At 41.8% G+C, this 13,589-nt stretch overlaps 1 protein-coding gene across 3 annotated transcripts in view; it reads right to left on the bottom strand.

Moving 5' to 3' along the window:
• Positions 1–1,628: 1,628 nt before the first annotated feature.
• LOC139454222 (uncharacterized) overlaps positions 1,629–13,589 on the bottom strand; it is a 40,194-nt gene continuing 28,233 nt past the window's right edge. For all 3 annotated transcript variants that reach the window (XM_071235801.1, XM_071235803.1, XM_071235802.1), the window contains exon 2: positions 1,629–13,091. In XM_071235801.1, the coding sequence (XP_071091902.1) occupies positions 5,179–13,047 (7,869 nt within the window). In that variant the 5' untranslated portion in view covers positions 13,048–13,091 and the 3' untranslated portion in view covers positions 1,629–5,178. The remainder of the gene's footprint in view (positions 13,092–13,589) is intronic.

Here is a 13,589-nt window from a genome sequence, read left to right as displayed (position 1 = left end):
TCTTTTGGTATGACGCGGTCGGGGATCGAAACCCGGAACTTCCGCTCTCCGGGCGGAAGCTCTACCATTAGACCACGGATGCGGTCTGACATCAACAGAACCATGACAACTAGTTTATTTGTTAGGGTCAGGCATGTCTTTGTGTGATACAGAATCTGTATTGGAATTGTGAAAAATTAATGTTCCTGTTACCTTGAATAGTGAGCGGAAACGTCAGAAAGTTCACACTGTGCTCACACAAAAAGGACAAGTAATCGCTGTGGTCACAAGTTGCCCTGAGAACAACAGGAGACAAAATGCTGTATCCAAAAAACAGACATTTGAAGTCTTGTGAATCTTTTTCATATTCTATGTGACCTGTGAAAGGTGATGTTGCATATACAAGACTAACAAGATATAAACATCGGGTTCTGAAGTAAAGGCTTGGTGTATCTGTACTGGCCTTTGTCTGACAGAAGTGTGAGGAATTTTTGATCCATTGGTTGAGTCTTTGATGTAGCTGCCTTGGCATGAAGAAACAGTTGTCAGGAGGGGAGTACTTTACTTGTCCGACTACCACTTGTTTTTGGTCAAACTTGTCACATTGCTCCTGTGACAGGTGGAATTCAAGGACTACTTGCAAGAGATGTGCCATCCTTCAAATTGGGTTTGAAGACAATTGATTACATTGAGTAGAAATGTTTGGCCAGATGTGGAATGGCAATGACATGAACGTGTAAACTCCATCAGAATGTTATTAGCAAACAAATATTCAAATGTGTATTATTCGTGATATTATTGGCTTATTTATTTGTCACTGCAGTGAAAAACTTTGTAAAAATATGATAAAAGTTCCATGATTACTACTAGAGTGTTCGATTTTTTGTGTGTCAACTACAGTCAAACACTGTTGTGTCCAAGTTGAAGGGACCCATGTAAATAATTCGAGTTATCCGAGGTTCGACACAACCAAAAATGGTGAATAAAGAAGGAATACACAGTGACCAAGTTTTACTTCGAGATAACAATAAGTCCAAAACATAAAAGTTTGACACAACTGTGTTTGACGTATGATGTACATAATTGGCAAGATGCAGCATTTAGAACAGAAGCAGCTTCGAAGGATTAAGAAACCTGATGTCGGTCAGCTCCCTCACAGTATGGATTGTCAGGTTGTACTTGTTTGTTGGAAGAATCTAAATGTGAAGTGGCTGGTTGCAATGGGTCAAGACTTTATTTTGTCATAGCAGAGAGAAAACAATTCAAATTGTTGTCATTCAGTAATAAATTTCCATGCATGATAGCGAGCGAATAAAGAGAACCCGTTTTCTGCATTTGTACCACATTGGAGCCGAGTGTCGGCTGTTAGTCACCACTTTCGTTTGATGACCTCAAACTTATATCATTTCTCCCATGCAAAACATATTTATTGGTATGAAGAATATGCCGGAGAAAGCACAATTCCAGCAATATCACAGCTGCCTGCAAAATCGTCATCTCTTGACCATAACCAACAGTAGCTGTGAGTGACATAACCACTGTTGAAGTATGATGACATACAAACCACGTTCCCTAGGCTGACCATCCAATTCTGAATATTCAGGGTAATAACAAATCAACTGATCTTTTCAAGCAAAATGAACTTTTATTATGATTTGATTAACTTATGATATCAACCATTGAAACCATGGATTTAAAACAGAAGAGCGTGAAACTAAATACTAGTACATACTACTGTGCTGAAGTCCCTAGAAATCAAGCCTCAATTATATATACTATCAGGGTGCTTTAAATCAAATATACAGAACATATAGCACCTAAATATTGCAATATCGGCATATGCCAAAGGCAAATACAAACAACATGAAAATAAAACAAGCTAAAATTGTTCAGTTATAAATACAACACGGCCCTATATGCATTGGACCACAGTGGTAGGAATGTTATGAAAGGTACAAAGGAAAGGAATGGCTTCTTACAGCAAAAATAACCAGCAAATCATTTCATCACTATTTCCATCAATTACTTTCCACATAGTCAACTGTAAATGTTTTGAGATGTGAGAAAACAAACATTGTAAGGAAAGTCCTCCGAGGTGATGGAATGTACAGATAGCACAGGGTAAAGTGTTATTTCCACAATATCTGCGTCATGTACAATAATTGTGGTTTTAACAATGTCTTTGTCATGAAAATGAGTTGATAGTTTACAACAAAACTCCCCCACACATTTTATGGGAAGGTAAAACATTTATAATAACAAAAATATGGAAATCATTGTGTGGCTAACAATTTTCAAGACAGTTTGAGATGTTTTTTTCTCATACTAGGCCAATAATCCCCAGCATCTTACTAAGACAGTCAGCATGACTTACAACATCAATATTTGGAAACAGTTATTTTCCCCACACAACAGGGATCATAAGTAAACTTAACACAATTATTTTGGCAGACATATTGTGTGAAAGATGAAGTACATGTGCTGTCTGACAATATACCGTAGCATTTGTAAAAATACGGGGCATCATCACCATGTTGACATTAAGGACTTTGTTGAATTTCAATTTGGATGAAACTCTTAAGCTGAATTTCAAACAGCTGCACTCCTCTATGCTGAACGAGAACTACGTTGGATACAGGTTTTGTGCACTTCCAAGACATTGTAACATGTATCTAAAAGGGGATTTGGTCAGCCTGGAATGGAATTTGTCTGGCTTTAAAAGGATGACAACCAATCAGATAAGGCACTTGTCATGAATAAAACAGTACTAACAATTGGTGGAAGTTAACAAACCATACTCTATTTCAGCACTTTGGAATGTACATATTATTATAGGAAGGCACATGATATTCATAATAAATTTAGTACAAAATATATACTCCTTGCTGCGATCTGCATAAATGTTCATTAAAAAAAATAACGGTTATCTGCTACTAGCTTTGTTCATCTCAAGGCAACAAGTTAATCATTAATCAGAGTAGAGGATAAATATCAACATGTATATAACCACATCTATATTCTGCATAGGTGCTTTCTGTGCATACTCTCAGCAACGTGAGCAGCTACTTTGGCAACAATAGAACTTCAGAGACAGCTTCTTTCTCTGGCATAAAGTAACAAGAGAAAGAATTTATCTCATGATTAAATGGACATTTCATTGCATGGGTCTACAAAATTAATTTTTGCACTATCAAGTGTTATTTGAATTTCATCATGTGCTTGTGCTAAAATTCAGTTCAATATCCTGGTTACTGAATTTCATTGAACACATTCGGAATCAATTCTGTAGAGAATTTGTTTTTACATACTAGTTTCAAACTGCTTTGTGACCTCAATGGTAATATCTAATTATAATCAATTCTTAAATTCCAATTGTCATCACATTTAAATTTCCACCTTGTTCATGAAACTTGGAAATGATACTTTACAGTTCTGGGTCTGTATACACAACATATTATCTCTCAAGTCAAAATTAACTACTGATGCAATGTACTTAACTAGTTGTGCCCACAATAGTATCTATACGGAAGACATTGTGCAATTTTCAATATTGGAATGTACATGAGATGGGAGAAAACATCTGAGGTACAGGATATGATTTCAAGGAACAGAGTAGACAACAGCAGTACAACAATGAAAACTAATGGCTCTAAGAAATCTACCTGATAAAATAAGTGGATAACCTAACAAAAGTTTGATCAAAAGCTTTACTAGACGATTTGTTCAACAGTAAATTTGTTATGCATAATAGGATTTCTATCTCCATAAATATACAAAATGATTTCCAAAGTACTTCATTGCACGTAAGTGGCAGTATTTTGTCAGGAATCAAGAGCAAACAATGAAACATCAATGGTACTAATTTGATACACGTTACTTCGTACAACCATCACAGTAAATCCACCAGCACCGATCTGTAGACTACCAAAATATCTTATCAAAATAATGTCCCTTTATGTTTTAAAGTATTTACAAATAATGAATGGAAACTATCCATAAAATGCATACATATATTTCCCACTTAATTGACTGGGCAGTCCCGTCAGCAATACAAAGGTGCATAGTCAATGAAATTTGTCCCATTATGTCAAACCCTCAAATATATAAACTACAAGGCAACTGTGAAAAAAATATAATTTCTGCCAGGCAATAAAATTGTTCTGACATCAGATTTGTTCATCCATTTTTATGTTGTATAATCTGTGTTCGTTGTACTGCTGAAAAACAATTTCAGCATATCAGAGTTTCTTAATACTTTCCTGCATTTCTTTACATTGGAAGAATAGTGTTCTGCATGATGATAATCTATTTACATATCCTTGAAAGTATTCACAATAAAATGCATTCTTCCTGGGAATTAATAAACAACCAATATATGAAGCATTAATTTGTCCACTCAATTTGGCTCGGTTGAGCATACCAGTAAAATCTGACATATAAATCTATCATAAAATATACCATAATATCTTCCATCTATCAAACCTTTGCTGATGATAGATATCAAATCCATGGCCAACACATGGTCAGAGTTTACTGGTAAGCATATAAAACAGTATTATGGCAAATGTTGTGTTCATATATTGATACATGTCACCATTGTTCATGATGGTCACCAGTCTTCATCACACTCATCTGGACTGTGATTCACAGCAATAATATACGTCTTTCCACCAAGGAAAGAATCCCCCTCCAGACACAGTGTGATGGTTCTGTATGTTCTTCCTCCAAACAAACTAGTTACACATGGCAGAGATTGTTTTCATAGTCACTGAATACAATCCCTTTATACTTGACTCTGGCTTCACAACTGGAAGACTTGCAAGTCCTTCTACAGCACTTTCAAATGTCAACTACGGAATGTCAACTTCACGGACTCACACAACTGTGTCACCTCTCACTCTTAATTGCACTTGTAGCTCAAGGTCAGTCACTGTCTTTGCATAATATTCACATAAAACATTCATTCATCGCGACATATAAATTCAGTCGTTCAACATCAGCATCCTTTGATTCACATATCTTGAATGATTGACTCACAGCACTGGATACACTGATTAAATGTCACCTCAGCAAGTTGCACTTCTGGTATGAAATTTAAATACTCAAAAGATTCATAAAAATATATAGTCAGCAGCTCAGTAAAAGATTTCTGGAAACTATTTCCTAGTCTATTCATGGTATTTGTCTACGGGTAAAGGCTCAGTACTGATGACCAATCAGATGCTGGCGTTCATGCTGCATCATGAGGCTTTTGTTTTCGAACTCACGTTCACAATACTGACACACATAGACCTTGGTCCTGGAACTGGTGGACGTCAAGTTAGCCCTAGCATCAGCACTGTCTTCTTCCGAGTCCTTCTGGGTCTTCTGCTCCTCCCCCACAGTGGAGTCTGGGGTGCTGGTCTCTGTCGGGGACTTGGCCACTTCTTTCACTGCTGGGGCTTCAGTCAGGCTGTTATTGTTCTTCTCCAGTTGATATTTAGTGATGATAGACTTAATCACCTCCTTATCAACAGCAGTACCCGGGAAGTGGACCTCGATGTGGTCCTGAAGCTCTTCTTCAGCTGAGCAGCTGAAGTCACAATAGCAACAAGGGAGGCAGTTGGGTGTGTTGTGCTGGTTGTCATGGCGATCCAGTTCCTCCTTGGAGGTTGTGCTGAAAGGGCATCGGTCACATTTAAGCTCCATCTCCTCACTGTCCTCGCTGAGGTTGGTGTCATCTGGGGAACTGAAGTACAGCTGGGGATTCACAACATCAGGACTTTGTGGCTCATACAAGTTTCCGTGGTCACCATTCTTAGCTGGAGACATCAAGCTTTTCGACCTTTCTTCGTGAACCTTTACATGCTGTTGCAGGTGAATGATAGTTTCGACACTGAAGTCACAGAACTGACAATTGAACTTGTTCTCAGATCCATGCATGCCTAGATGAGATTCTAAAATCTCTGTGCTTGGACTTAGGTAGGGGCACTTGGGACATTTCATCTGCCCCTGCTGATGTTCCTCAGACTCCTGCTGTTTCTTTGTGTCCTGATGAAGACGCAGATGCTGGTTCAGGAGATTCCATCGGTCAACACTGTAGGTGCATTCAGGACACATGTAGCGAGCTCGCATTCGGTGCAGCATCTTATGGTAGGCAAAGCTGTTTTTGTTGCTGGTACTGAATGGACAACTTTTGCAGTTGTACAAATTCTTCTTTTCAACAGTCTCTTTACTTTTATTATCATTTTCAACATGTTTATTGAAGCCCATGATCTGAGCTTCAAATTTTCCAGGGGCTTCAAGAGCATAGTCTCTGTTCAAAATGTTGATTTCGTCAGGACTTGGGTTGAATCCAGGTTGCTTTGTATGAACTCTTCTGTGTTGGTACAGCAGGTTTAGTCTGTCAATGCTCCAGTCACAGTAGTCACAGATGTACTTCTTCTTTATTCCATGCATCTGAAAGTGGACATTGTAGCTCTTGAGTGCATTGCTTTTGAAAGGACAGTTGGGACAGGAGTACCTCATAGGCTCACTCTCACTCTCCTCCACTGGTTCAGGCTCAGCACTTTCGCTGTTCTCGAGAGTAGATGACACTTTCTCTACATGTTTCTCAGATTCCAGTCGGAGAACATCCAGATTCAGGAGAGCAGATGGTGGTGGTGCAGGATCAAAGTCTGGTTCATCAGCGTGAAGTCGGCGATGCTGGGTCAGCAGGTTGAGTCTGTCCAGGCTGTATGAGCAGAAGTCACACTTGTACCTGTGTGCTGCACCATGAAGCAAACAGTGTTTGCGAAACTCTGTCCCAGAGTTGCTGCTGAAGGGACAGTCTTTACATCTGTAACTCCTGTGCTGTGACAGGATGGATAAAGCATTTTCACCCTCTTCACCAGTATTGTCGCCATCAGTCTTTTCTTCCATGTCAACGTCTGCCTCAGTCAGATCTGGTTCATCCTCCTCCCCTTCAGGCTCTTCTTCAGTGACTTCTTCTTCCATGTCCATGTCATCGTCTCCCTCCACCTCCTCTCCTGCACCATCAGGTCTAGACTCGGCTTCTGCCTCGATCTCTTCTTGCAACTTCTCATATTCTTTGTTGCTTTTATCTAGAGGATCTAAAACAATGTCTTGGTAGCTCTTCTCAGCAGAGTTTTCAGGACTGTTGTTTTCAGTTTTATGGAATTTGATATGCTGCTGGAGCAGGTATGCTCGACTTGCACTGTAGTTGCAAAGAGGACACTTGTAGCGACTCTTGATAATGTGTTGTTTACGATGTTTGATGATGTTGTTCTTACAGAAGGTGTTGTATGGACATCGAGAGCACCTGTAGCGAACCCGGCCACTTAAACGGGACTTTTGTAGAACTTGCCTGGCTTGCATGGTCAGTAGCTTTGTGGCCAGCTCAGCAGCTTTGTTGGGACTGGACTTTGCAGGTAAAGGAGCTTCATCATTCACTCTCTTCAGGTTCAGCATGCTTGTGAAGTGTTTCTTTTCTGGCGTCAGACTGCCGTCCTTCTCACTGTCCTTCTCTTCATGGACAACAGCATGGCGGGTTAGGATGCCCAGATCATCCACACTGTAGTCACAGTGTTCACACTTGTACTGTCCATTGTAGGTGTGCATCAACACATGAGCACGGTAGATGTCATACAGCTTGGCCTTGAAGGGACACTTAGGGCAGCTCATCAGCATATTCTCTTCCATATTTGCTTCCATTTCTGCATCCATTTCTCCCTCAATCTCGGCATTCTCTCTCTCATCGGAGTCAATGTCTGCAGACCCCACTTCAATGTTCTTGGTGACTTCAATGAATGCTGGTTCCTTAGGATGCACTTTGTCCATGTGTTGGTAGATGAGTTTCAGATTGTCACTACAGTAGTCACAGTATTTACATTGGTACTTTCTGTTCGAACCGTGTTGGCGTACATGGTTAGCGGCATTGGCAATATTGCTGTTAACATAGGAGCACTTAGGGCATTTGTAGCTCTTCTTCCCATCCATGCTACAGATCTGGATGGGGACTCCTCTCCATGTCATCTGTTCCTTGAGGATCAGGACAGGTTTCTTGTTCTTCTGATAGTTATTTGCAAAGTTGAGTTCAGCTCTGATTTTCTCCATGGTGTGTGGATCGTCCTCTACAATAATGGGATATGTAGGGGCAGGGCCTGCTGGGAGCTGCATCTCACTTTCGGACCCTTTCCATTTGTCTGAATGAGATCCCTTCATGTGTTGATAAAGGAGGTTAAGGCGGTCAATGCTGTAATCACAGAACCAACAGGTATGTTTGCAATTACTGCCATGGCGTTCAACATGGCGGAGATACGTGACAGCATTTGGTGCAGTAAAGGGGCACTTGGTGCACTGGAAGGATCTAGCTTTCTTCTGAGGGCTGGTGCTTTTCTTAGCTCTCATCAGAGTACTGGTAATGTTTTCAGCAGTCATGCCTTGTGATTTGACATGTGTGTTATGCATGTTGCTCTGTTTGCTATCATTTGGCAGTATGTGTCTTAAAGTATCAAGAAACTGCCGCTTATTCTCAGATACTAATGACTGTTTCGGCTGGTTATACTGTGGACTTGATACCAAATGTAGTGGCTTTGGTCGATGGGATAGTTGCTGTTGTTGCTGCTGTTGTCTCTGCTGTGGTCTCTGAGGATTTTGATTTTGTGATGACTGATGATTTGATGAAGAATCTTGGTAGGAAGACCTAGCTGCTTCTGCCAATTCCTGTTTGCGAAGTTCTAGAGGATGTACATTCTTGGCATGCTGATACAGTGTTGTGACATGGGCAAACATTGCTTCACACCACTCACAAGTAAAGCGTTTCCGCGTGACTGTTGGGGCGGGCTGGATATTCCTCAAGGTGGAATGTTCATATCCCTGGCCTGATACATGGTTGGATTTGGAGGTTTGCTGTTGAGGAATGTTTCTGGAATGTATCGATGATATCGATCCTGCACTTCGTCCATTATTACCACTGATAAGTGACAAATGTGTAGAAGAAGGGGAGCATACGGATTTGGAAGACATCACTTGTTGACTATTTTGCATAGATCGTGGAATGTGTAGTTGCGGTGGCCCAACTGAATGGAAGTCTTTCTGAGCAATTGTGTTAGCCCTTTGCTGGTTGGGATGGAACATCTTCAGTGGAGGTGGAGATGGCACATCAACAGCATCTGTTGGAGTTGATCTAGCCACAGTGAATTTTGTGGGTTCTGGGAGATGATCGTCCTCTTCATCAGACTGGTCATCTTCCATAAAGAATGTCTCCCACTCGTCTGGGTTGAACTCGGTATGAGTACTGATATGGTCAAGCAGCGATTCCTTATCATTCACTGTCATGTCACAGTAGAAGCATTTATAGTTAAGTTCTTTTTCATGTTCTGCTTCATGAATTTCCATGGTTTCTCTTTTGGAGCATACAAAGTCACATTTAGAGCATTGAAGCCTCTTCATTGCCTTTCTGGGATGTTTAAGGCGGGCAGCATCGATTTCTTCATGTCTCTGAACATCAGATGGACTTGGAGAGGCTTGAGCTGAAGCAGCTGCATTTTGATTGGAGTGGGTGACTCTGTGTTGGAGGAAATTCGAGAGATCATTCACCTGGAAATCGCACTGCTTACACTTGAACTTGGCAGGAGATGATGATGATGATGATGGTGTCCCATGGATTTTCATGTGAGTTTCCAAGATATGATGTTTAGTAGTTGCATATGGGCACTTAGTGCAGGTGAACACTTGTCTTTCTGGACGGTCAGGCTCGTCACTGTCGGTATGTCCAGAATCATCTCCATTAAGCCCTGGAGATCTTGACACTTGGCTGGAAAAGTGATTGTAGGTTCTCATGTGTTTCTTGAGATCACACTTCCATCGGGAGCTGTAGCCGCAGGTCCCACAGGTGAAGGGTTTGTTCTCTGAATGCAGCACAGAGTGACGCTTAAGTTCAGCTGGGCTGTGACCCACAAAAGGGCATTCTAGACAGTGATACAGACCCTGGTTGATGAGGCTTCTGAATACAGTCTGTTTGGATGAATGAGAGTTATTGCCTTGTTTGACTTGATGACTAGATCCAGTATTGACAGGCTTAGGCTGGATTGGAGTGTTTCCTTGATTTGCAGATATCAGAGGTGGAGCTCCTTGTGACTGGCCTGCCATGATGGGTACAATGACTGCTCCTTGTCCCCCTGTATGATCAGTGTTGTTGGAGCTGACCAGGTAGGCAACGGGCTGGGGTGTCTGTTGCTGGAGCTTGCCTTCAGGAAGGACTGTCACATTGGGAGGAGCTATACGTTTGCTACCAATGAATCTAGAAGTATCGATCACGTCTTTTATTGTTCCTCCACCACAACGCTTAAGGTGTTTCACTACATCCCACTTCCACTTGCTCCTGTAATTACATCGAGGACAGTGATATGGCTTCTCGTCAGAGTGGTTCTTCATGTGCTGGGTGATCTCAGATGGCCACCTTGCTCTGTACTCGCACTTGGGACACTTGTAGGGCAACAGGATATCAGCACAGGATGAATTAATGTTGTTGGAGTTCATGTCAGTTTGCAGGAACTTTTGAGAATCTAAATTATTCAATCTTTGACGCACTGTTGCAGCAATAGCCTTCTGTGTTTCTTCTGTAACTGGTCGTTGAATCATACTGTCAGCATCATGCTTATATAGCAGGTAGTCCATCTCATCATCATACAGGGACTGCACATTAGTAATCTTGATGGAACTTGTGCTGTGTTCATCATCATTAGAATGGTCTGGATCAGCATAAGAGTCTAACTTACTAGGCAATGACGAGGGCCTTTCAGCATACAGTGATGGAGCTTCCAGTATATTCTTACCTATGCCCAAGTCTCTGCTGTCATCAAATACAGCAATATGGTCATCATCTCTTGGTTTGGGAATTAGTTCCGGCATATCAGAGTCGGACATCCTCCTGCGTTTGGACATTGGTTCCCCATCCCTCTGCAAGTAGGCCAGATCATCCAAATCGTCAGTTGTGGAGGTGTACAGGAGGCTGTCGTCAGCAGAGGTATGGCTCTGATCATTGTTGTTTGATTTGTTGGCACCTCCTCCCAATGTTTCACGTCTCTTGTAAGGATTTGGTAGTGTATGGTGACTCTTCTCAAAATGTTTGACAAGGTCCCATTTCCATTTGTATGTTGATCCACAGACCATGCACATGAACGGACGCTCTTCTGAATGTGACACAGCATGCTTTTGGAGCTCTGCTGGCCACTTGGCTACAAAGTCACACATGTTACACTTCAACTGCTTGGAATCAGTGGAGGATAGATCCTGGGATGAGAGGTGAGTGATGGCATCCAGTGGCATCTTCAGCAAATGGTAAGTCTGCTGCAGGCCATGGGGGATTTTCTGAATAGCATCCTTGTGTTCTTGGATTTTCTCTGCATGCTCATCAAGAAAATGCTTGTTCAAATCTTCAACTCCATTGAAATGTTCTTGGCAGACGGCACATTTGAAAGCCCGCCTGTTGAGGTGCAAAGTCATGTGTGAGCTGTAGTCGACCAACGTTTTAGCTACAAAGGAACATTTGGTACATTGTAGAATGGCATTGTTATTCTTGCTAGATTCATCAGTAAGCGAAGCCTTTGGATCTTCGTCACCCATCCATAAAGGTTCCATCTTGACTTTGAAGAAGCTGGGATCAAGTGTAGGATTGTCATCTTTCCTGACGGAAAAGTCTAAAGGTTGTTCTTGTGACCCTGAGTTAGACTGTGGAGACCTCGAAGGCCTCTTGGCACCCTCAACCTCTTCCTTTTGTCTCTGAATATGAGCAGACACATAATCTTGTATCGAGGTAGCAGTTGGTGGTGTGTAGGCTGAGGGGGTGGTGTTGTTCACAAAAGGACCAATGAATTTTGGGAAGACAACTGGCTGTGCCGAGGTGGTTTCAGTATAATCAGACGTTATTGGCGAGGGACCATTCATCAATGAACCCATGCTCACAGGGGTTTCCGCTCGAACTAGGCTTGGTGACTGGGACACCGAGGGAGACTTGGCACTTGATGGTTGTTGCATGCTTGCTAGGACACTGTTGCTGTAGATACGCCTCTTGCCGTACATGGTGTGATTGCCTGAGTTTACAAGATACATCAGACCTGGAGGCTTCTTGCTGCCATCAGGGACCTCTCCTCCATGCTTTTCTTTCCAGTGTTTGTTGAGGGACTTGCGCCACTTGTACACATTCCCACAGCTAGAGCAGGCATACTTTATGCCAGTGTCATCCACAACCTCAAAGTATTTGGCTGGGTCCACCTCTTGGCGAGTTTTCTTCTTTTTCTCTGGGATGAAAGGCACTTCAATTACAGGCTGTGGAATGACAGTGACAACAGGGTCATCTTCTTCCTCATCTATTTCATCGTCGTCTTCCTCACCAATCATTGACATGTCTTCTTCTTGGCTATGATTCAGAAGGGAGTTATTTGGAGTCTCCTCAAAAGTGTTGTTGGGCAGCAACATGCCTTCCTGCCCCGAGAAGTGAAGCTTGCGGTGCCGTGGCAACTTCTGCTTGTACTTGGTTGCATACTCACAAATGTCACATTCGTATATTGTGAAGTCGTACTTGTGGTCATCTTTCTGGTGGTGCAGGTATGTCTTGGCACTGGTGGAGGTGAACTCACACACATTACATACATATGTTCTGTTTTGGATATTTCCACATCGGGTCGGCGTTACCGAAGAAGGGTCCTGTCCATCAGTTTGATCATTTTCCTCGGCAATGATGAGCCGATCATCTTCATGTTCTGGTTCATCATACATCTCTGTAACAAATGGAACTTCTTCTCCATTAACCTTTTCAGAGGTCATGCTGTCCATTGAGATCTCAGATTCACTTCTTGAAGTTCTTTTCTTTATGACTGCCACTTTGAGTGCACCCTTCTTAGATGGATGACTATCGTCTCCTTCACCGTGTGCTTTTGTCTGGTGTTGGAGGAACTCGATAGAGTCTGTACAGGTGAACTTGCACTGCTTGCAGATTCTCAATCTCCCTCGGCCTTTGGGTGCTGCAGCAGATATTTCTACATCATCTGCGCTGGCATCTGCTCCTGCATCGTGACCGTCCTCCATCTTGGACTAGGCTCCCCCCTCTGGTCTGGGCTTCTGGTGGCACCCTGAAACCAACAGACAGCAATTAGGTGGGTTGCACTTTAATAGCAAAATAATCACATGTATATTACCTAGATACCACTTCTTGTGATTTAATTAACCATTCAGGCAACAACAATAACAATTAATCATCTCAGGTACAACATGTATACAGCTAATCATGCTAATGACAGTTGCTGTTTTCTATAAAGCTGTATATAGGGAAATTTTTTTTAAATTGTTGATTAAGTTTCACAAAAAATTGATTATTATTTTGATTGATTTGTTCTTGAATCACCTCTAATTATACATTTACTTGTATCACTGGGACAAAATGCAAGAAGTAAAGGGAGTTAACTCTTGCATTCTTAGCATCGATCAAACAAGCTTGCAGTCAACTTTGCTTAATCTGACTTCAGGCCTGTGAACCATGTTTACTCAAGGCCAAGCACTTCAAGTGGTACCACGTGAACTTATCTCCACTTGGCAGAGAAATAATACATGCCACAGTCCAAATCTGACCA

Source organism: Haliotis cracherodii, unplaced genomic scaffold (assembly GCF_022045235.1).
Source record: "Haliotis cracherodii isolate W230 unplaced genomic scaffold, xgHalCrac1.p SCAF_10, whole genome shotgun sequence".
NCBI classification, from domain to species: domain Eukaryota; kingdom Metazoa; phylum Mollusca; class Gastropoda; order Lepetellida; family Haliotidae; genus Haliotis; species Haliotis cracherodii.
Note: the sequence above shows the minus strand (reverse complement) of the source record. Positions and strands in the feature narration are given on the sequence as shown.